Below are 23,069 nucleotides of genomic sequence, written 5' to 3' on the forward strand. Positions count from 1 at the left end.
ACAAAACAACACCCAAGTGAACAACAAGTCCCATAATGCACCAATGAACAGCGGATATTCGTGTTCTACAGATTTGGCGCTGATCTATCCGGGTACTTCCATTCACTTCTTCCTTTCGCGCCGGTAACTGGAGAGCCGTGCGTCCATGTGCGCAGTGACTGGGAGCTGATAAGACCACTGAAATACTCAAATCCGAGCCACAACAGAGTTTTCGCGATGGATCCCGAGGTTCTGGTCGAGGCCCTTCGGGGCACCATGGACCCAAACCTGCGTGAGGCTGCAGAGAGACAGCTGAACGAGGTAAAGTTAAGTCTGGTTTGATCATGATGGTAAATGTAGGCCTCGTCCGTTTCTCTCACAACATCAAGATGGTTGTGATCATCATCGCGCAGACAGGATCCGCTTGTCGTTAACTTGAATCAGTTAACAGTCTCCTTGTAATATTTACTGACACCCGAATCACGGATTAAAGCACACATCATCAACGTGGACACGATCGAACTATTTATTTTGATGACAAGCTTGTTTTGCTTGCCAGTGCCTCACGTCATATGTTAGCATTATGTCGAAATCTCGCTAATGCTGATGCTAACTAGCCAATTGCTAGCTTGTCACACAGGTTGTCAGTGTTGCTTCCTGGTACTGAAAACGCGATTCGTCTATCTATTGCATTGCATTGTGATTGTACTTTATTATCTGAGAGGGGTACGGTGATTGTGTTGATGGTGGGGTTAAGTAATGAGCCGCTGCAAGATAATTTAAATGGTAGCAAGCTAGCTGTGGCTACTTGTTGGAAAACCAGCCACCTAGAATGGATACCAAAGGGATTTGTCAGTGATGTCACCAACAGCGATAATGGTGTGCGTAGCTCGTAATTTCATGAAGCCCCGAACAGAAGGTTTATACTTGATCTTATGATCCTGTACTCAAGTGTCGCTTCGGCTTGACCACATTTATTGTGTTGCAAAATATGCGTGTGATGAAATATAAAGGCTTTAACGGCGCAATTTTGCGGTTGAAGCAAATAAAGCCATGAGTTCAAGGCAGGCCATGAGTCGGAAGCACTTCCGCTTCGAGGACGCTTAGTTGTGACATCACTGACGATACCGTGGGCTTTTTTTTCTTCTCGCTTGGCACAACCCTGCTACATCGCCTCTGCTCACGTGTCATTGTGACAAATCCAGCAGTGATGACATTCATTTTCTTCACCGAAAAACATTAACATTAGACAACCAGGCGTGTTTTTAATGAACACACATGTCGTGTCATATAAATAAATGGTCAGTCTTCATGTTGACGTGAAAAGTAGTTGACGTATGTTAACGTTAGGTAGGTTAGCTTCAATGTCATAATACCAGTGGTAGGGCTGAAAATAAATTGAAATTATTAAAGAATGCGCCAGAAGGCGAAACTGTCTTTTAAACAAAGGGTATATTATGATAATTTGGTGTCTATACTCCATGGGACATTGTAGCTATCCTTGGGATCTTGATTGGTCATTGGTAGTAGAAAAGATAAATGTGTACCACAGTCACAGATGGCAACAAGGTGTACCTTTACCCATTGCCTGCTCTGTTTTTGTACTTTATAACAAGTTCATAACAAACACTGCTCAAATGAAGCTCACAGTACAATGCATCGAGAACATTTGTAGTAAAAGTAATGGAACATGCATGTTCCATTACTTTTACTACAAATGTTCTACAAACGCGTTGAGTTTCATACATAATGCACTCATGAGTGCATTATGTATGAAACTCAACGCGTAGATCATAAGTTATACTACTGTTATACAGTTTTACACACATCTGATTTCATGTGACTGAATTCATTCAGCTCTATGTATAGCTAAACATCTCCCCGCCATGATGTTATTGTAAACTAGAAAAGGGGCAGGTCTTTGCCATGCTGGGTGGCTTACAGGGCTGTGGCAGTCCCGCCGACAAATTCGTTTTGAAATATCAAAACCCTGTTTCACGAGACTAGACCATTTGACATTTTTGGGGTAAAATGTCCCCACAATTGGAATGGAATGTTTTGCAAAAAGTCTTTAGAATGAGCTGCATGTGGACGGGCGGATGGACACACGGACATGGGCGAAAACCTAGTCTTCGCCATTCAGCCTGATGACAAGACAATAACACAGCTGTCTTTCAGTCGTATTGCTTCATAATTGGCTGTTTTACACAAACGAATGAATCAAGACAGCTTCCTCTTGATTATAATAATTGCATAATCGTGTGGCTGATAAGGTATTTTTGGGATAGTTGTTTGTCATGCCAATCGGTCACTTTGGGAGGTAGATAACTGTATACTAATGTTTTCTGACTTGCATTGATCAATTTGTATAATTCTTCAAATCAACAGGGTCACACCCAGGTAAACTTTGTGTCCACACTACTGCGAGTGACCATGTCTGACCAGCTGGATTTGCCTGTCAGGCAAGCAGGTGAGTCCAAATAAACCAGATTAAATGTTGAAATTATTTATTTGGACAATCTCTACAAGATAAGTGAACCTTAAATTTGCACTTGACAATTAAAACGGCTTTATAAAGGCTGCTAAAGAGTCATACGCTTTCAATTGGGTTTCATAAACATAATCCATCAGAAGTTTTGTAATGACTGCATAATTAATGCATTAATCTTGTGATTCATGTGCTTGTAACTCTGATCTGTTCACAGCCAATATTATTTATAGATGTCTTAAGACACCCAAGCAGAGAGCTTGCCATTGCATTTTAAGTTGACTGCTCCCTTGAGAAATGATCATGAATTCTACAGATGGCTGGTCTGCTACATATCAGGGGGTTTCATCCATTGTCATGTGTACAAGACAGTTGTATATCTTCCTATTAATTATGTTCTGAGCACATTGAGTAATAACCACTTACACCCTATACTTGGTTTGCTCTTCTTTCCATCTACACCAAATCTACAAGATCGGCTATTTCTAGTGAATGTTCCCCCCAGAATAGTGGGTGTAGGTAGGGGTGGTTAAGATTAATTAGATTATTTATATTTGCACATTTATGCAACCCGAGCAGAGCCATAGCTCTGTATGGACAATTTTGTGACTGGGATCTCTGGTTTATGAGTTCATCATTATTGTTTAAATTTGAATGATGGAAGAGGCAACTAGTTGCAATAGCAGTCTTCTCGTGGCTTTTTATTATTGGACTTGTGAAATCATCAACGCTTCCTTTTATAATGTCAACAATGTATTTGAACAACAATGTAATGTTTCATCATGTTTACTTGGGCAAGTAGCTTACTGCCTTGTCTGTAGCATTGTTTGACATTATTTATCTTCTTATGAAGCTACTTACTTACTTAGCTGTCCCCAGGAACAAGATTTTCCAATGATCTCCTGTGCATCTGACTCCAATGCAGCCAGACTGCATTAGATTAGTGATGAGTAACTGGCTGTATTTCCTCAATGATCCCCTGTTAACTCGACGGTTAATAGATTCCCCCCCTCACAGATGGATATGAACAAATTGAAAGACATCTAAATAGTTTCACCATATAATTTTAGAAAGTTGCAAAAATCTCAATTTGATTATCCAACTAGCGTAGATACAGTAGTCTTTATGGCACAACTGAACTCCAAGCGACCCTCAAACAGGGTTAGTCTGTATGTCTCGTCGTGGTAGTTCAGGCAGGCACGGAAATCAAGATGGTCCCATGCTCATTGACCCTCCAGTTACACCTGGCTCAATCTCCAACACATGCACCCTCATTCCTAATGGTTCAATCTCGGCTGTCTTTTGAACATGGACAGCATAGCTCACTATCACCTCTACTTGCAGCTTGTCAGTGATCAAACTATCTCCTCAGCCTCCTCCTGTTATAGCATTTAGTTAACATGTCAGCATGTTAATTGTGTGGATTCATGTGGTTTATCATGTTTAATATCTCTGGAACTTTAAGTTACTCACCATGAAGGGCTAAAATGTCGTTATGTCCATGTAATAATGCTGTGTTTAGGCTTTAGGCTCTACTTTGGGAGTTTTGTCATCTCGTTCTGTCACACTTATCTGCAGTGTCATTGGAGCAGGGCCACACCTCCAAATGCAATGAAATATCATTGCAATAAATTGTTTAACTTGACTTAAGTGTGTCTGACTGACCAATCACAGCTCCCACTGTGTCCATTACGTGTCATAAGGTGTGGTGTAACTGGTTGTAACGGGATGGACAATACATGCCACAGAATGGTGCTGGAGATACCAATTTATGGCATCCCTGGCTTATGTCAACACCGCTTGACTCCCTACAGCAGAGAAGAGACATCATGAGTGGCACTGATCGATAGCATACACTTTATCAATAGCATTGGACAGGGAGGCTACTTGTTATTAGACTTTCTTGTTTTCTTATGAGACTGAAGGGTTTAGTTGTGTGCAGTAATAATAATTAGAGATATATACTGTAGCACTATTAATAATATTTAATTAGACATGAAGACATTTTTAAGTCTTCGGGCATTGCCTACCTCGATCTGCGATGACAAGTAATAAGTATCACAATTTGGTGGCAGTGGTTTTCATGGGGAGGCTCTCAGAATAACTGGCATACCTTGGAGTGTGCTTGGAGACCTGTGCTTGGAGACTAACTCAACACCTCTTCGAAGAACACAGAGTAAGTTCCTGCTGTGTTGCTAGCTACGGGATCCTCCCATGTGGTTCTGGTTCAGTACTGAAGCCCATTTGTTGAAAGTTGACCGACTCAGAGCTGTGTTTCAGTGACTGCAGGAACGACATCACCATAACACTAATCTGCAAATGGATGTTTTGTTTATTCCCAAGTATAAGTCACGTTGACTTAAAGTTAGTCATGTGTTTTGGAAAATGTGGAGGATATTGTCTTCTCCTGTTTAAAAAGAAAATGAGCCGCCAGCTTTTTGATAATGGCCTTGGCTATGGGAGTGGTGTGGTCACTGGGGCAGGGGTAGTGCTGGGTTATGGGATTGGGGGCATGCTCTGTCAGCATTGATAGGCAAGATTATGACTGCCCAGCCAGGGGCATAGACACATGTGTCAGCAGTCTGATGTCAGCGTCCACCCCACTCACCCCCCTCCCACTCCCTCAGATGTCGCTCTCCACAAGCCTACAGTGGCTATTAAGCCCAGTTGACACCTGAATGTTACATTCAGAGCATCTGAACTACACCCTGAGGGGTACATTTGTATTCCATGGAGATAAAGAGCTTGCTGTTTCATAATCCATTATTGTAGGACCTCAAGTTTCTTTTCAGCTTGTTTTCTTGGAGTAGGAGCAGAGAGCACTAATGAACAAGTTGGAACAGATAGTTGGGAAACGTGCACTGTGAATGGACCCTAAAAAGTAAAAAAGGCTATAATGAATTGCATTTTTATAGCGCTTTTCCAAGTGCTCAAAGTGCTTTACAATGGTTAATTCATTCATACATTGGTAGGTGAAGCGTCCTCACTTCCCACATTCAGACACCAATGGTGCAAAGCTCACACCAACCAACTCATTGGCTACATATTAATGCACTACCTTGCTGTTGCCACATTGAGTTTTGTCAGTAATTCCTTTAAATATGAGTGAGTATTCTGAAAGTGCCATCTTATCATTATGACTTTATCCTGTCACCTTATGATGGTTTCCCTCATACCTAGACCTCTGACTAACCACGGCTAGTGTCTTCGACTCAGTCCTTTCCGCAACTAATGATAATTAGCTAAGGTGCTAAGAGAAAGGGTGGAATAAAATATGCTAAGAAAAAATCAATTTATTTGAAATGGGTTTGGCCAATTATGTTTTTATATGAATAAGCGTTCATGAAATCTACAATTACGAAAAGCAGATTTCCTCTACTAGGGAAATATAAATGCATATGAACAAACAAATGTTTCTGTCTATATCTAGGTGTGATTTACCTTAAGAACATGATAACTCAGCACTGGAGTGAAGGAGAAAATGCAGGCACAGAGACACCGGTCACAAACAACATCCCAGAGGAGGACAGGGTGTTCATTCGAGACAATATTGTGGAGGCCATCATACACTCACCCGAGCGCATCAGGTAACGCAATGGAGGTGGAGAGAACTGAGCAGGATTGTCTTCCAATTCATCATCTACCAGTCATCCTTGTTCCTTCCCACTCACACTCCATGTTGTTTTCCTAATCTCTTTTTGCCCACCCCCAGCCTAAAACTGTCCTTGTTTCCTTCTCAGGGTCCAGCTGACAACATGCATCCACCACATGATCAAGCATGACTACCCTGGCAAGTGGACAACCATTGTGGACAAGATAGGCTTCTATCTACAGTCGGACAACAGTGCAGGATGGCTGGGCATCTTGCTCTGCCTCTATCAGCTGGTCAAGAACTATGAGTAAGTCTTCAGTTTGGGATTTAGTTCAAGCCTTATTTCACTTCTGTTTGTTAAAATAAAACCTAGTAATCCATTGATTGATCCGTTAAACAAATTGCCCTTGAGATATTAACTGAACTAGGGATGTCAATGGGTAGCCGATTAGCTGACAGTTAAGAAATATCGGAATATTCTTATCGGCTTCACGGATAATTTCCATAACAATAAATGCGTGTTCTGATCTTAAATCCCTTTATTTTAGATTGTTTTTTAGTAATAGTACAACATAAACATTACAGAGACTGTAGTTGTCACTGTACAATACATTAAAACAGTTACCATGTTGCACACATGCCTAAAATTGCTGTTATTTGCACCGCTCGTTTAAATCAACTAGTCCTTACCCGTTGTGAGATATTTGCTCCCCCCCCCCCTTGTGGCCGTGAAGGGTACTGCGCCCGGGTGCGTTTGTAATTGACTAATACATTAATTAATAATCATTAATGTGTCAAATCGAAAAAATGGCTTCGTTACGCCCTCCACGTGCATATGGTCAATGCCTGTGTGAAAGGTGGGAGTGATTGGTGAAGTAGTGCAGTAAGGAGTTACGGCACTGTTTCTGACAGACACACACACACACACACACACACACACGGACACACACTCAGACATTGTTAGAATTATAGTATGATGATGATGATGATGATGTATTTCAAACTTCAGCTTGTCACACTCCAGGGCTGAATGAACAGCGCTCGAGCACTGTTTTCTGCCCCCTCAATGGCGCAAAGTTCTCTGTCGTACTTCAACTCTTCAGCTTCAGCTCTGCACAACGGTAGCTTTGCGGCAGTCAAAACTAAAAGCGAGTGACGGCGAGACGAAATTAACACATGTCGACCGTATCAATGAAGTGGAGAGACATACTTGGCATTATTAAATCCATTATTGGCCTGGAGAACGTTTACAGCCTTCTCAGTCTTCCTGCAGTGGCATGGCTATCAAGTTAGCCATGTGCTAATATACAGTAGATCTGTGTTTACCAGATGGGGACAGAGGGTTTTCTCGTCAGCGAAAAGTCAACAAACCGAACATGTTGATGTGCACGTTGATCTTCCTTAATAAATAAAAGGCTTAGCCCAAGTGGCCAGTGGCTTTATAGGTAGGTTGCTCAGATCTGGACTGGACACGACAGCATTGTATTTATTTATTCTTTGGCCTCAGCGGACCCCATATACTGTAGCTGTACTAGGTAGACCCGCAGATTGATGCGTGCAGATTGATGCTTTGTTTATTGATGATTAAGCTTACAACAATTTATTCTTATTGTTAAATGTTGCTTTTTTGTTTGTCTTTTAAAAGGAGGATAAATGTATACCATTTGTTAATCATGTATACATGCATATTACATTCAGGGTATTAAAAAATAAAAAATCAACATCCGTTAATTAACCGGATAATGCGATCGGTTACCCGGCTGGGAAATTAACCGTTACCGCCATCCCTAAACTGAACATCTTAAAACACACCACTGCAGCAGGCCTATGAGTTAAGATGTATGTTTTGTGTTTTTTCTGTGTGAAACAGATATAAGAAACCAGATGAGCGCCAACCTTTGGTGGCTGCCATGCACATCTTTATGCCTATGCTGAAGGAACGCTTCATCCAGTTACTGCCTGATCCTTCCAGTGACTCTGTTCTGGTGCAGAAACAGATCTTCAAGATACTTTATGCCTTGTTCCAGGTATTTGCATCTGATGCTGCTTGAGGGCAAACGCATCCCATCTTTTCTATACGTTTCTTTTGACAGTATTATGCTCTACCGGTCAGCAGGAGAAAACACAATGGTATGAAATGGATTCTGTGCAGGGTTGTGAATTGGTGTCACTTTTGGTGGTAAACCAAGCCGTTTACTTCACAGGAGCAAGCCTGTGTACAATAATAGCACAGCTTAAGGCATCTGCTGGTCATGTCTGTGCTATTTCCTCAACAGAATGCATTATCATAAATAAATAAAATCCCCCTGACCTGTATATTGAAGAGACCATGGTCTGGTTGTGTGTCCACAGTACAACCTCCCATTGGAGCTCATCAACAGACAGAACCTGACCGAATGGATGGAGATCCTGAAGACTGTAGTGGACAGAGCTGTGCCTCCGGTGAGGACAGAAAATGCATGCATACATGATATTCTATACTAATACTACTAAAATAGCCTTTTACAAATTGCTCAGTGGTTTTACACAGCCTGGCTGCTCATTTCTTGTCAATATTATCTACAGGAGACCATGCAGGTGGATGAGGAAGAGAGGCCTGAGCTGCCCTGGTGGAAGTGTAAGAAGTGGGCCCTTCACATCTTGGCCAGGCTGTTTGAGAGGTATCTAATCCAGCCATATCAGTCAGTGTTCTTTGCACTTGTAACAATGCAGCTGCTATGTTTTTGGTGCAAATAACAAAATCAAATTCTGTCCCCAGATATGGCAGCCCAGGTAACACAACCAAAGAATATGTCGAATTTGCAGAACTTTTCCTCAAAGGATATGCAGTGGCTGCACAACAGGTAAGAACTAGGACAGGTGATGCATAAAGCAATATGATTCTTCTCCCCACAGTAACTGACTGGATTGTCTCTGAAAGCTGTCTGCTGTAATTCTCAAACATGCTTGTTTTTGATCTTTTATCTTTTTAGGTTCTACTGAAAGTTTTATACGAGTACAAGGAGAAGCAATACGTGGCCCCCAGAGTACTCCAACAGACACTTAATTATATCAACCAGGGCATTGCACATGCCATTACCTGGAAAAACCTGAAGCCTCATATCCAGGTATAAATGCTGTGCGTGTGTAGATACAAAATATAGGATGGATGTGTTAGATCTATTACACTTTATTTAAAATGATATTGTATTTTGTATAATGTTGTGATCATGTAATCAGGGTGTCTTTGAAAAAGAGATCTTGCTCTCAACGGTATTCCTGAAAAAATAAAGGTTGATTAAAAGTTTTATGGATAAACTGGTTGTCTTCAGTATCAACAGTGATATGGGTGTCGCTGACATTGATATCAAGCTGAGAACTTGATTGTACACATAATTGGTGTCTATGAAGCCAAACAAAAATGGATAAGAGTGTCATTCTACGCTTTTTATCTTTGCTTGAAATAATTATCAGTTATTGCGTCAATAACTTGGGTCAGTAGTAGTTTTTAAGCATATACTAGAAAATGCTATCGGTGTGCCTTTTTCTTTTCAGTGAAACGTTTCTGGCTTTGCTTGTTTTTATTTCAGGGCATCATTCAGGATGTGGTTTTCCCACTGATGTGTTACACGGACAGTGATGAGGAACTGTGGCAGGAAGACCCATACGAGTACATCCGCATGAAGTTTGGTAAGCTGAAAGACTGAATGCTATTTGGAGATGCATCAAGGAGAGTTGATGCTGGGTTAGTGTACTAAATCTATCTAATCATCCCTTCAGATGTGTTTGAGGACTTCATCTCCCCCACCACAGCAGCACAGACACTCCTCTTTACCTCCTGCAACAAGAGGAAAGAGGTGAGCTTATGGCATTCTTGGTCAACTCCCTAGGTAAACCTTTTGAACTTGCCCTCAATTTCAAGTGGGTTGGTTCGGAGGGAAACGTCCATCAGCATGGATCTGGTGCTGTGTTGTGATGCAAGGAAAATGTGCTATTTAATTGTACTATGGATCAAAGATACCTTTAGATGGAGTACATTCAAATATACGGTATGTTATTCACTTGTTCTGTTTCAGGTCCTTCAAAAGACAATGGGCTTTTGCTACCAGATCCTCACTGAGCCTGCTTCTGATCCTAGGAAAAAGGATGGTGCCCTCCATATGATAGGTTCACTAGCTGAAATTCTGCTCAAGGTGAGGCCTTGACTGCTTCTTTGACAACTCCTTTAAAAAAATAGTTTTTGTTATTACTTTTTATTAGTGCTGTCAGGCGATTAAATGTTTTAATCGCGATTAATCGCATGATTTGTGTAGTTAATCGCGCGATTAATCGCAATTAATCGCAAAGTTTGAAATGTGTGTGGCTATAACGAGGCACAGCTGTTTACAATGCGATGCGACATTAACAGCGGGGGGGTTTTGCTTTAGGTCTGGATGGATGAATTGCACAGGTTTCTTTTTGGACTGGAGCGTACGACACGAGCAAAACTTTTGTGAAATGTAAATGGAAGGCTGCCTGTTACTCCACTTAAAACATCCTAACAGGCTAACAAGGGCTCTGGGAAGGGAGTGCATTGCAGGAACCAATATTCCTCAACATCCCGCCTGCCAATCGCTGTGTTTTTTTTTGTTGTTGCGTTAATGCGATAAATAAATTAGTGCCGTTAATAAGGTGTTGCGTTAACGCATTAATAACGCGTTAACTTTGACAGCATTACTTTTTATTTTATGGTTATTTTTATATGTCATTTATTCTTACAGTGAAACTGTAGTAGTAGAGCTTAGTCTTGAACAGATTTGTGTCTTTTCTTTTTAGGATTTTAGGATTATTCTAGGTGGTTAATTGGTTAGTTGGTTAATTTTGCCATTCCATGCAAATGGGAGATAAACCAGATGGCACTATTGTGCCACATTATTTGGTCATTTGGTAGATGATGCCTTATGACTGTTCTTCCTCCTGCTAAACAGAAAAAGATTTATAAGGACCAGATGGAGTTCATGCTACAGAATCACGTCTTCCCCCTGTTCCGCAGTGAACTGGGCTACATGAGAGCCAGAGTAAGTGATATTACACAGTGGTGGGACCACAAGCTCAGTCAGCGATGCTTTATATGCTTTATATTCCTTTATTAGGACCTTTTAGTTGTCCCTGCAGAGTTTCTCAACTCTTTGTCTTTTCCTCACAGGCCTGCTGGGTTTTGCATTACTTCTGTGAGGTGAAGTTCAAGAGTGACCAGAATCTGCAGACGGCCCTTGAATTGACACGTCTCTGTCTCATCAACGACAATGAAATGCCTGTTAAGGTAGAGGCTGCCATCGCCCTACAGGTCCTCATCAGCAATCAGGAGAAAGGTGAGCTAATTGAAACCTTCAACTAACTGCTCGCATACACTGTTTCATGACATGATTTTTAAAAATTACCTTAACTCAGTGGTTCCCAAACTGTGGTGCCTGCACCCCTTGTGGTGCGCGGGTGCCTTCTAGGGGGTGCGCGACATGAAAAGGCTAAAGGTGGTGCTATGGTTTTATTTTAAATATATTAACACATTATGCCAATATATGGCAAGTATATGCAGAGTATAGCCTATATGCTGCATATATATATATATATATATATATACATATATATAATCTTTATATAGCTTATGCAATTTATAGTTTAATGTGGGGGGGGGGGGGGGGGGGGGGGGGGGAGGTGCATGGCCAAAAAGGTCATTGATGCCTGGTGCAACCTATACGTGTTCTCATCAGCTATTGCTATACATGTAGAAACATAACTATTTAAAAAAACAATGAATCAAAATTGGAAGGTTTTCAGAAACCTTAGGTCAGGCCCTAGAAGGCGTTCCCAGATTCGGCCTCAGGCATCAATGGGTTAACTAAACCGATAAATTAATCTAAGAATGTGTTTGACTATTTTGCCTGTTTAAACTGATCACTGCAACGGGCTGCCCGATCATGACAAAATTGATAGCATATGAAATGTTTTTGAAATAATTTACTTTTATGTATTTTTCTGTGCACAAAGAAAACTAAATGGGGCAGGCATGTTACAATATGCATTTTGAATAAAATGAAAGCTTTCCTTTAAACATGGAAATTGAATTGTCGAACTGAAATTATGTACAGCTCCAGAAACCTTTAGTCAGCAAGTAGGCTGAAACAACTCTTGTAATATGGATGTACCATTCAATATTGTGTTACATTGTACAGCAGTAATGGCAACTCTGATAATAGAGTAATCCACTGGTAAATCTCCCAGACCCTGTCCCAGTTCTTAACGAGTCTTCTGGGGCCTTTGAATATCGGGCTGAGCCAGGAAATGACCAAACATGAATTCACTTTAGAAACTCGAAAGGCATTGTTCATTTGCTTTCTTGCTAACAATACCATTGCACCGTATTCCTCAGCCAAAGAGTACATCGTCCCCTTCATCCGGCCAGTGATGCAGGCACTCCTGCACATTGTCAGGGAAACTGAGAATGATGATCTCACCAACGTCATACAGAAGATGATCTGTGAATACAGTGAGGAGGTCACTCCCATTGCTGTGGAGATGACACAGCACTTGGTAAGTGCACTTATATACAATTTAATAGCATCTATGAATGCACACTTACTTAGCAGCTGACATCTCTTTGTGTTCCCACAATAGGCTATGACATTCAACCAGGTGATTCAAACGGGGCCTGATGAGGAGGGCGGTGATGACAAAGCAGTAACAGCGATGGGAATCCTCAACACCATCGATACTTTGCTCAGTGTGGTGGAGGACCACAAAGAGGTCAGCACAACCCACATGCACACACTGTTAGGACGTCACTTCCACTGGAAAGGCGGCTCTGGCCGTCTGTAATGCTAATGCCAGCACACGTCAGCCACCCACCAACTCTTAGGAACACACGTTCTGTTCTTTTACACCCTTCAAAATACCTCAGGGGTTGAGGAGGCTTCCAGAAATAGTCCTGTGGCAACATGGGTCTGCTGCTGCTTGGAGAAAGTGGAATTTGGCTAAGCATAGCATCACAGGGACAATTCTTACTGTAAAGAATGGATCTTTTTGTACAGTGCATAGTTGCAAATGGGAGAGTCTCTATCCCCGGTGGACAGAGTTTTGACGGGTTTAGGTGTCATTTAAAAAAGATCACACCTGTGTGAAGTGAGGGGCGCTACTATATTAAAGTCTAACTCATGTTGCTATTATTAGGTGATGTAAAACAAACGGTGACAAAACAAACTTATTAAATTCTAATAAAACTAAAACTAATGAATTAAATTCTCTTTATTGTTAATGACATTTAATGTTTGTTAGGGACAAGATTATGTAAATTTCCCCTTCATTTTTAATGGCGTTTTTAAAACAAACATTGAACTAAAAATAAACATTAAACCTGTATATAGGAGGGGCTAGTGCCCCTCAAAAATTTACAAGAATTTAAACAGTTTTAGTAACTGTTTAGAGCTTGTAATGTTTAGTTGTATGAGAGTAAAACATGAGAGATGTAGTTTATTCCACAGTGCATGATTGGGACATGGAATGAAAATGAGCTATCACTAATCATAACACGGCAGCATGTGAAGGAAGGACTCTTCTCCCCTCTGGCTCTAAAACTATGGAATGAACATCCCATTGCAATCAGAACTGCAGACTCACTCCAATCTTTTGCTGTGTTTTGTCAGATCACGCAGCAGCTGGAAGGCATCTGTCTACAGGTGATCGGTACAGTGCTGCAGCAACATGTATTGGGTAAGCAGGTCTGGTTACTCTTGTACCGCCACATTCCACCTGGGTGGTGTTCAACTTCTAGTCTAGTCAACACATGCTAGGGACCCATTTTATTTTATTGGATATATTTCAGAGTTCTATGAGGAGATCCTGTCCCTGGCCCACAGCCTGACATGCCAGCAGGTGTCTGCACAGATGTGGCAGCTCCTTCCCCTTGTGTTTGAAGTCTTCCAGGCGGATGGTTTTGACTACTTTACAGGTAAGCAAATGTGAAAAGAATCTGCCTACTTAATAATGAACTAGTATATCCTAAACATTTGGAACTATATAATGTTAAATCTCTCTCTCTCTCTTTCTCACCCCCTCTTTTTCTTCTTTTATTTATTTTTATTTATTTTGTTTGATACATGGATGTCTGTTTCAGATATGATGCCTCTCCTTCACAACTATGTCACAGTGGATACAGATACTCTCCTGTCTGACACCAAGTACCTTGAGATTATCTACAGCATGTGCAAGAAGGTAAAATAATACTATTTGGGTTCAACACAAAACAGTAGTTTCTGTTGTTGCAAATGATTAAATAATGACTAGTGCTGAACTAGGAAGTTGACCCGTTTAATTGAACACAGGTCCTGACGGGGGATCCAGGTGAGGACCCAGAGTGTCATGCAGCTAAACTGTTGGAGGTGATCATTCTGCAGTGCAAAGGCCGTGGCATCGATCAGGTCAGTACATTCCACAAGAACACAAATAATCCTCTGTTGGAGCAAAACCCATGCAGTATAACAGTCTTGTTAGGCAGGCATAAAATCTCACTCTCAAATGTGATTAACTTGACAACTCACACCTTGCAGGTTGTGCCCTTGTTTGTGGCTGCTGCATTGGAGCGGCTGACAAAGGAAGTGAAAACCAGTGAGTTGAGGACTATGTGCTTGCAAGTTGCCATCGCTGGCCTTTATTATAGCCCCCCTCTGCTCCTCAACACCCTGGAGAATCTACGCTTTCCCAACAACACAGAGCCCATCACTAACCACTTTATTACCCAGTGGCTCAAAGATGTTGATTGCTTCCTTGGGTAAGTCCTGTTTCAAGTATACTCCCTTGATTTGAAAAGTGTTTTTGATTACTTTTAGACTAAAGGTCTTTGTCCACCGAGGTGTGTTATCCTGAATGCAGTGTATCTTTTGAGTTGTTTACAATGCCACATTTGTCAGTGCCACATATTTACGCTATCTTGTAAGCTGCAGCAGTGTGACGAGCACTGAGCACCTACTTTGCACTACTCATTCACACCTGGTGTTTTTATGTGGTCCTGGATGGAGTTAAAATATTTCCAACTCTGGGGAGTTGGGTGAGTGTTTTAGAAGAGCGTCTTGCATTTTCAGCTGGGGGGGGGGGGGAATGCATTGGTGGACACAACCTAATGCTACATTCATTTTGTCACCCTAACCCTAGCCTCGATACCCAGGCTTTCATTTCGTCTGCGCGAAAGATGAAAGCCTGGAAAAAGCCGTGGGCTGAACCAGTCTAAAAGTGGGAGTCAACCCTTCCGGGTGGGCGTCGCTCTAAATGATGTGACGTAGCGCTGCACTAGGGGGGAGAGGAGGGGCCGGGGGTGACGGACAGATCGATGAGATCCAATCAGGGTGCGCGCATTTCTGAGGCGCGACCCTCCCATCTAGGCCAGAAATGTCTCTGCTTAGATCAGGCTACCCTAACCCTAGTGGTGACAAAAGTTTAAAAACGGTCAAGAGTGTCCTGCTACATTGCTGTCGACGTACTGTCGAGTCAGTGTTGCCTCAAGAGTTCATGGACTTTAATGTTTGTTTACAACTCATAAATGGAAAGGGTAGCGTTAAATGCCACAGAAAAATGTTTAATGGCAAGAATTTGTTTATTTACAGAACGGAGCAGGTGAGGGGAGAAAGAAATGGACTAAAAATGTTAAAACTAAATCATGGTTGATAGATGCTTTACTACACCATTAGAGCACTGATTTTTGTTAAGCCATCTCAACTTTGATTTGTGCCACATCACCCACCACAAAGCAAATTATAGCTTCATGTAGCTAGCTTCCATTGAAAATGACTAATAGCCTGTTGCTTTGTCCTCGCTAGTGTGAACATGGCAAAAGGACACTCGACCACTTTCTCTGCTGTAAATCAACTAATTTGACCTTAGTATTCATAATTTTAATTCATGTTCAAAATGTCTAACTTGTGTACAGGATAATGTAAGGATGAAAGATTTCTCAGCTACTGTATAGTCTGCAACTCATCTCCTACCACTGTCTGTCCAAGTGTAAAAATTACATTGACTTTCCTAGTTTATGCATTATGGAAATATTGAAAGCATTTAATTTCCCCTCAAACAGCCTCCATGACAGGAAGATGTGCGTTCTCGGCCTCTGTGCTCTAATTGACCTGGAACAAAGACCCCAGGCTATCAACCAGGTGGCCGGCCAGCTGCTACCTGCAGCTATCCTGCTCTTTAATGGTCTGAAGAGGGCATATGCATGTCGAGCCGAACATGAGAATGATGACGATGACGATGATGGAGATGGAGAGGATGAGGATGAGACTGGTAAAATGCTACATTGTATGCTACATTGTATTGTATTGTATTGTATTGTAATTCAATCTGTGTGTTCTCGGCGTGCAAGAACAGTTGAGGGAGGGGTGGGGCTGTTCTGTTCAGTGTTTATGCAGGATATTAAAACGTATTAAAATCAGTTACACCAGCAGCTGTATTTCGCTACTGTGTTCTGAGAAAGCGGCAAGGTTCAATGCATTGTCTATGGAGAGTAGATCCTACCCCCCCCCCCCCGATCGCTCTCCCAGTTTCCTGTCAACCTACTGTACATCTATCCATAAAGGCAAAACAAAAAGCCCTAAGAAATATCTAAAACAAAATCCACAGAAATAGAAGAAGTAGTGGATATTGGTAAAGTTAATCTTGCAGATGTAGGTGTTAAATTGTTCACATTGCCGCCTCTCATTCTCTCATAAGTCGAACACGTCATTTTATTTAGCAAATGTCTGCTATGTACATTTACTTGCCGGTGTAATTTAATTTTACTTAAGACCTTAAAAATTATTAGGAAGTCTGAAATATGAATTTTCAGTTCTTAAATGATTTGCTTTGATTAATGATTATTTATAAAATTCACACTACAGAAACAGGAGATCCTCATGGCTCGGCAAGGCTTGCTTAGTTAAGGTTAATTGCGGAGACCTGCAGATAACAATGCTGTTAAAGTGAAATGTGTTTTTTCACTACCCCTAGCTGAGCTGGGTAGCGATGAGGATGACATTGATGAGGAGGGCCAGGAGTACCTGGAAATGCTGGCGAAGCAGGCGGGAGAGGATGGAGATGACGAGGACTGGGAGGAAGATGATGCAGAGGAGACGGCATTAGAGGGTTACACTACAGCTGTAGATGATGAAGACAACTTGGTGGATGAGTATCAGATCTTCAAAGCCATACTACAGAGTAAGTCACTTTTAACAATGAAAAGCTTCATTAAACACTAAAGCCTAGCCCAAGATTTAGACTCTAGGCGTATTTGTCGATTCTGACCATATGGCTTATTTCTGGAATATCCCTGCCTCAAAGTAACACTTAACTTGTACAAATGCTAAATCTAAGCTGCTTTCCCTGCTGCCCCACTTGTCCGGTTTGTGTTCCCCCAGCAATTACACCCTGTAGGCCCGTAGTCGGAATCTGGCATTTTCCTCCATTGTAAATGTGCAACAGAACCCTGGCCGCTAGGGGTCCTGTTGCACATTTACAATGGAGGGAAATCCAAGATGGATGCAAGATTCCGAGACAGTGAATTAAAACGTAAGACTTTTTTAATTGAAAACTACGGACCTACGGGGTGCAATTGCTGGGTGCATACAAACTGGACAAATCTATCTATCTATCTATATATTGTATATAGACAATATTTTAGGCCAATAAAAAAAGACTATATACCAAATTTCCCACCCGTCCACCTCGACTGCCGGACTAGATGCTTGCCTGCTAAATGCATCAATGAACACAAAGGCCAAAAACAGATAGGGATATATAAATATTAAAATCTTCAATAATAAACTGAACTGCACATCAATATTTGTATAGTGTCCCTTTATGGATTTAACCTTCCCAGGTTAAATCACCTGGGAACTGGGAAGACTTAAGTACTCGTCATAATGTGTGTGAGATTTAATTGGAGATGGGCTCATTTATCCGTACCGTTCTATAATAAAATATATGTATGAAAGAGCTGGTCACATTTTCCCCTTCTGATGCAGATATCCAGACCCGTGACCCAGCATGGTACCAGGCACTCACACAAGCCCTTGATGAGGAACAGGGCAAACATCTTCACGACATTGGCACACTTGCAGATCAGAGACGGGCAGCACATGGTATGTCCAAGAAATGCTGTCGTCTCCATTATGTAAAGAAATAAAGAATTTCAATATGACGCATGTAAAGAAAATAAATAAAGAATTCCAATATGCCGGATTTGGAATCCTGGGCTATTTACTTGTTGTCTGCTTGCAGAATCCAAGATGATCGAGAAACATGGTGGCTACAAGTTCACAGTGCCAGTGGTGCCAACTAATTTCAATTTTGGAGGCAGTGCTCCAGGAATGAATTGAGTGATCCCTTCTCCCTTTTATTACTCTGTGACTGATTGTAGTGAAGTGAAAAAAGCTTGTGTTGTTCCCTTAAGTAGTGGCTCCAGAACTGGTTCTTCTCAGTCATTCTTCAATCTGTCAAATTGGATATACTAGCTTCAGAAGATGCGGGAAAGCAACCAAATGCAACCAATGGCTGGGGAAAACAAACCAAGAACTTGAGCACGACGCAAGAGAGGAAAAAAAGCTCTGAACAACGTCCTCTAGAGTCTGTGTGGACGGGATACCATGGCGGCAACTTTTTTTTTTTCTCACTCAAAACAAAATTAGGGGCTTAACAATTTGAAATTGATATGAGGACTAAATATTTCATCGTTATAACCGTTTAGGCCAAACGGCCGTGGTAGGATTGTACCTCCGGCAGTAGTGTTATCTACGTTTTTTTTCCTGCATTGACAAATTATGTTATGTACATACAAGCCAAGGTTATTGATTTTCGAGTAGCCTTGCAAAACAGCTAGAGGCATTTGTAAGGTGTCAACAACTGTATTCATATGTAGCATATTGGATACTTCATAGCACTATGTGATGCCTGATCTCTGTAAATTAATGACTAGCACTTTCATATTGTTCAGGTCTCCTAGCCTTCTGTATCAGACTGCAAATTTTTTAAATCAATTAAGACTATTTAAAAACAAAATGGCTGTAATGTTACTTTGCAAGCAATTTCTCCTGTAATGACTGGTTGTCACATGTATTTGGTTACGGTGTGGATTAGGATAAAATATGCAAGATAACTTTGCCAACCTCGGAAACATTCTAGATTGGAAAAAGAGAATGCTCTTGGTGTTCATTTTGGGTACAGGAGGACATTTTGATTGTGAGCACTGAAAGTACAATTGGATACTTCATTGAAGCATGTACAATTGGACTTATCGTGAAAGTCTCAAGCTTTTGGTTGGGGTATGGATGAACCATCTATATATACAACAACGTATTAAAAAAGCTAAGGGAATTAATGCCCTTGAGTGTTTCCTTGTACAGACATGTTTTGTTATGGTTTATGAATCATAGCAAATGCATGATTTAATTTTATAGGACTTCCTATTTTATGATTTTTGGATTTTGTCCCAGTCTTGTGTCATTTGTTGAGGGTTTGTCTTCCGTAGTGGTGCACTCACATCTGCAACCTAATCATATCCTGGATGTGTTGTACAGCGAATATACAGTATACAGATGTCATGATGCAGGTCTTTAAAACCATCTGACATTTAGTTTAAGAAGGAAAAATATGGCCGACTCCAGAGGAGAAATTGTCTTAAAGGTCTTAAATATGACTGATAGTTCTTAAAAATATAACTTAATGAAGTTGCTGTTTAAAAATACTTTTATAAAGTTGCATTAACTTCAGTCTCGCATGTATTGATCACACTGCAAAATGAAACCAACATTGAATCAATAACGACTAAAAACTCAACCTGGATTGCCTAAATTAATTTACTTGGCAAGTGATTCTGGGAAATTTATCTTTCAGACTTATTTTTCCAGTATGATTGTGAAATGGGTCTTATTTTGCATTCATAATGGTCTTAAAAAAATCTATTCTAGTTATTTAACTTGTTGAAAACCTCCAGATTTTTTTTTCTTTCTTTTTTTCTCAGTGTAGTGTCAAACCTGGATATAAATATTTTTTACCCTGTAGTATTAGTTCATAATTAATAAGTTGTCCTTGTACATAGCCCAGTGGTTTCCAAAGTGGGGGTCCCCAGGAGACGGAGTAATTAAAAATTTACTTTAAATAAGTAAAATTGTTATAAGGCATTATGTTTGAATATTATCACTATACATGACATTTGGGTCCCTACTTGTGCAGAATCGTTTGGCTTGGGGATCTGTGGCTTAATAGTCAATTTGGGGGTCCATGACTTGATAACCCCTGTTTCAGTCTACTGCCTCTGAAAGGGCACTGCTAGATGCAAGTCTAACTGGGTGTGCTTAGAAACATGAATTCTCGCATGAACCTTCATCTTCCAAGTCATACTTAAAATATAACTTAGACTGACCAGTACATTGAAGCTCATGTTATTCTCAGTCATACGATGGTGTTGTGGTGTGACACTGAAAAGAACAGTATTGATTGAAATTTTTATTTCGCAGTATGTAAAATGTGTACATTTCAAACGAAAGCACAAGTCAAACTGTTGCATTGTGGACGAAACCATGATAAGCACATGACTTGTTTACATTAGGGTCTACCATTTTCAAATCAGAACATTAAGATGTACAATTACAAATATACACTATAAAAAAAAGATACAGGAAATAGTATAACTTTGACGGCACCCACAAATTAGGCAGTGTAGCCTAACTACTTCACTAATGGATACATCCAGTAATAAAAAAAATGTGATTATATTATACTTTACAATTTTGGCATTTAGCTACTCTTACTAACTTATGAGTGACTCGACAATGACATGGTAGCCTACTGGCAGTACGGGCTCTATTGTCACTATGGTGCCTTGAAACAAAGTGCATTACTGTCTGTATTTGAGTACAATTTTACTTTGCAATGCTACATATCATGGGAAATCTGTTTTACTCCACTACCAGTACTTTTCTACATTTTGGGTCATTCCTAGTATTCAGTGCCATTTGTGTCCCCAGGTCATAATACAGCATATCTGTGTAAAAGAAGCAAAAACACTAATTCCAAAAAGGTTTAAAAGTTATTTGTACCTCAGAGTGAAATAAATATCCAATAATCAATCAGGTAGGCCTATGCAAAAAGGATGATACTGTATTCGTATGCACAGTGTCACACCGTCTCTCACACACACACACACACACACACACACACACACACACACACACACACACACACACACACACACAGGGTCTGTTATACATTAATGAATTGAGTGCTGCGCCACCAAGGTTACGTGACTGCTTTTGGGTGTCGCTTGCCAAAAAAGCTGGAACCGAGGCTTTTTCTGATTGATTGAAGTATTTTACGGGGGCCAGTTTCGAATTGCCGTCCGTAGGTGCCCTTTGAGAGCGGTTTTGAAGGAGTCAAGGGATTCACATGACTGTTGGTAGGGCGTTCCACATTTTGGTGGCATAGGAGCGAAAATAATTTAGTCCCTTGTTTGTGCCGAATCTGGGTTGTATATGGTTTGTTGCACTCCCTCTCCTCTGGTGTTGTGGGTGTGGACTTCGTTAACATTAAGGAAGTATTTAGACAGGTAGGCTACATGGGTATCTTGGTGGTGTATCGAATCTTGTTGACCAGACCCATTGCAAGATGCTGTAATCTGTCGTCGACCCTAAGCCATTCCAGCCTGTCAAAGTGGGCAGGGGTGAGGTGGGTTCGGGGGGTGAGGCCAAGCCTGACCAGTTTGTTTTTGGAGGTCTGGAGCCTTGTTTTAAGGGCCTTTGAGGTGCTGTGGTACCAAGAGGTGCATGCATAGTCAAAGAAACCTTGTACGAGGGCTCCTGTTAAGTTCTTCAAGGTGTTTTTGTTGACCAGTGAGGAGATCTTGTTCTTTGATTGACTTTTTTTATTACGTTGGTGGCCATTTTATCACCAGAAAGATTAGCCTCCAGGATGGAACCTAGGTAGGTAATTTCATCTTTTCGTGTGATAATATTGTCACCCACTCTAACCAAGAAGCCATCTGCCTTATAGTTGCTGAGATTACTATTTGATCCGAAGAGAATGGATTCAGTTTTTCCCAGGTGTAAGGATAGTTTGTTATCAGCGAGCCAGGTGCAGATTCTACCGAGTTCAGAGCTGAGGGTCTTTTCAACCTGCAGTTTGTTCCTGTCCGAGACCAGCAGTGCTGTGTCATCTGCGAACAAGAACAACCGTCACAAGCTGATGCTACCTTCTTTGTGACATGCGACACCGTCCAATTGAGGGGCCAAATATACTACCCGACTACCCGTAATGCAGAGAGTTAATTAAACTTAATTGAAAGTGCGTCCCCTTGATTTTATTGGAGGGAGGTGTGCATGAATAGTTTTGGGTTAACGTACTTTGGTTAGAGAGTTCAAAGGGGTGGAAAAGGCGAGGGAGAAGAAGAATAAGCAGGAAGAGACAGGGGCTGCTTTTGCTCTAGAGACAGCTTTTGTTGTTTTTGTCTGAAGGACAGTTTAGCGTTGCACACCTCGGTTGCCCCAAACTATCCCTCCAATAAAATCAAGGGAACCCCTGTGTTTAATTCACTTCACTCTCTGCATTACAAGTTAATATATATTTTAAATTACATTTAAGGCCCAATATTTCTATAAATGCTATAAATTGCTAAAAAACCTGTCATTTTGGGGATAAACTAGAAGAGAGAGGGTACATTTTGATCTGATAATTATGATACTGTGCATGTTCAAATCATGTATAGGCCTACTTTACATGCCCGTCGGCCACCAGCCTGCTTGAGAATGATGCAACTTGGGAATCTGATAATACCCGTTGTCAACTTGTCATAGCACCCGTTTTAACTATCTGTTTGTGTCCCTTTTGTGCCCATACTGTAGGCTATATGAAGATCTCTGTATCTGTCTGTCTGCCTGTGCCTGAAGAGTGCAAACTCACTGTGAAAAGTGGACTGGTTAAGTAATCAATTGGCAGGTGTGGGGTTGGCATGGCAATTAATCAATTGGCTGAGGCAGA

General features: G+C 41.1%; 1 protein-coding gene across 2 annotated transcripts; it reads left to right on the forward strand.

The window, feature by feature from the left end:
* The first annotated feature begins 112 nt into the window (after window positions 1–112).
* On the forward strand, window positions 113–19,412 carry ipo7 (importin 7). Of its 2 annotated transcripts, none has more exons than XM_083792779.1 (25): window positions 113–300; window positions 2,368–2,449; window positions 5,898–6,054; window positions 6,208–6,366; window positions 7,930–8,086; window positions 8,412–8,501; window positions 8,625–8,719; window positions 8,818–8,902; window positions 9,032–9,166; window positions 9,629–9,728; window positions 9,819–9,895; window positions 10,115–10,231; window positions 11,006–11,095; window positions 11,224–11,389; window positions 12,448–12,608; window positions 12,693–12,821; window positions 13,718–13,784; window positions 13,897–14,022; window positions 14,188–14,285; window positions 14,396–14,491; window positions 14,621–14,841; window positions 16,141–16,364; window positions 17,052–17,258; window positions 18,065–18,181; window positions 18,321–19,412. In XM_083792779.1, exons 1-25 carry the CDS (start codon window positions 217–219, stop codon window positions 18,416–18,418), a joined length of 3,138 nt encoding a protein of 1,045 aa, XP_083648905.1. In that variant the 5' UTR covers window positions 113–216; the 3' UTR covers window positions 18,419–19,412. The 2 variants fall into 2 exon arrangements, with proteins under 2 accessions (XP_083648905.1, XP_083648906.1); XM_083792780.1 differs by having other exon boundaries at window positions 16,141–16,349.
* The last annotated feature ends 3,657 nt before the right edge of the window (window positions 19,413–23,069 follow it).

Source organism: Protomyctophum parallelum (genome assembly GCF_964188405.1).
Source record: "Protomyctophum parallelum genome assembly, chromosome: 2".
Taxonomy (NCBI): Eukaryota; Metazoa; Chordata; class Actinopteri; order Myctophiformes; family Myctophidae; genus Protomyctophum; species Protomyctophum parallelum.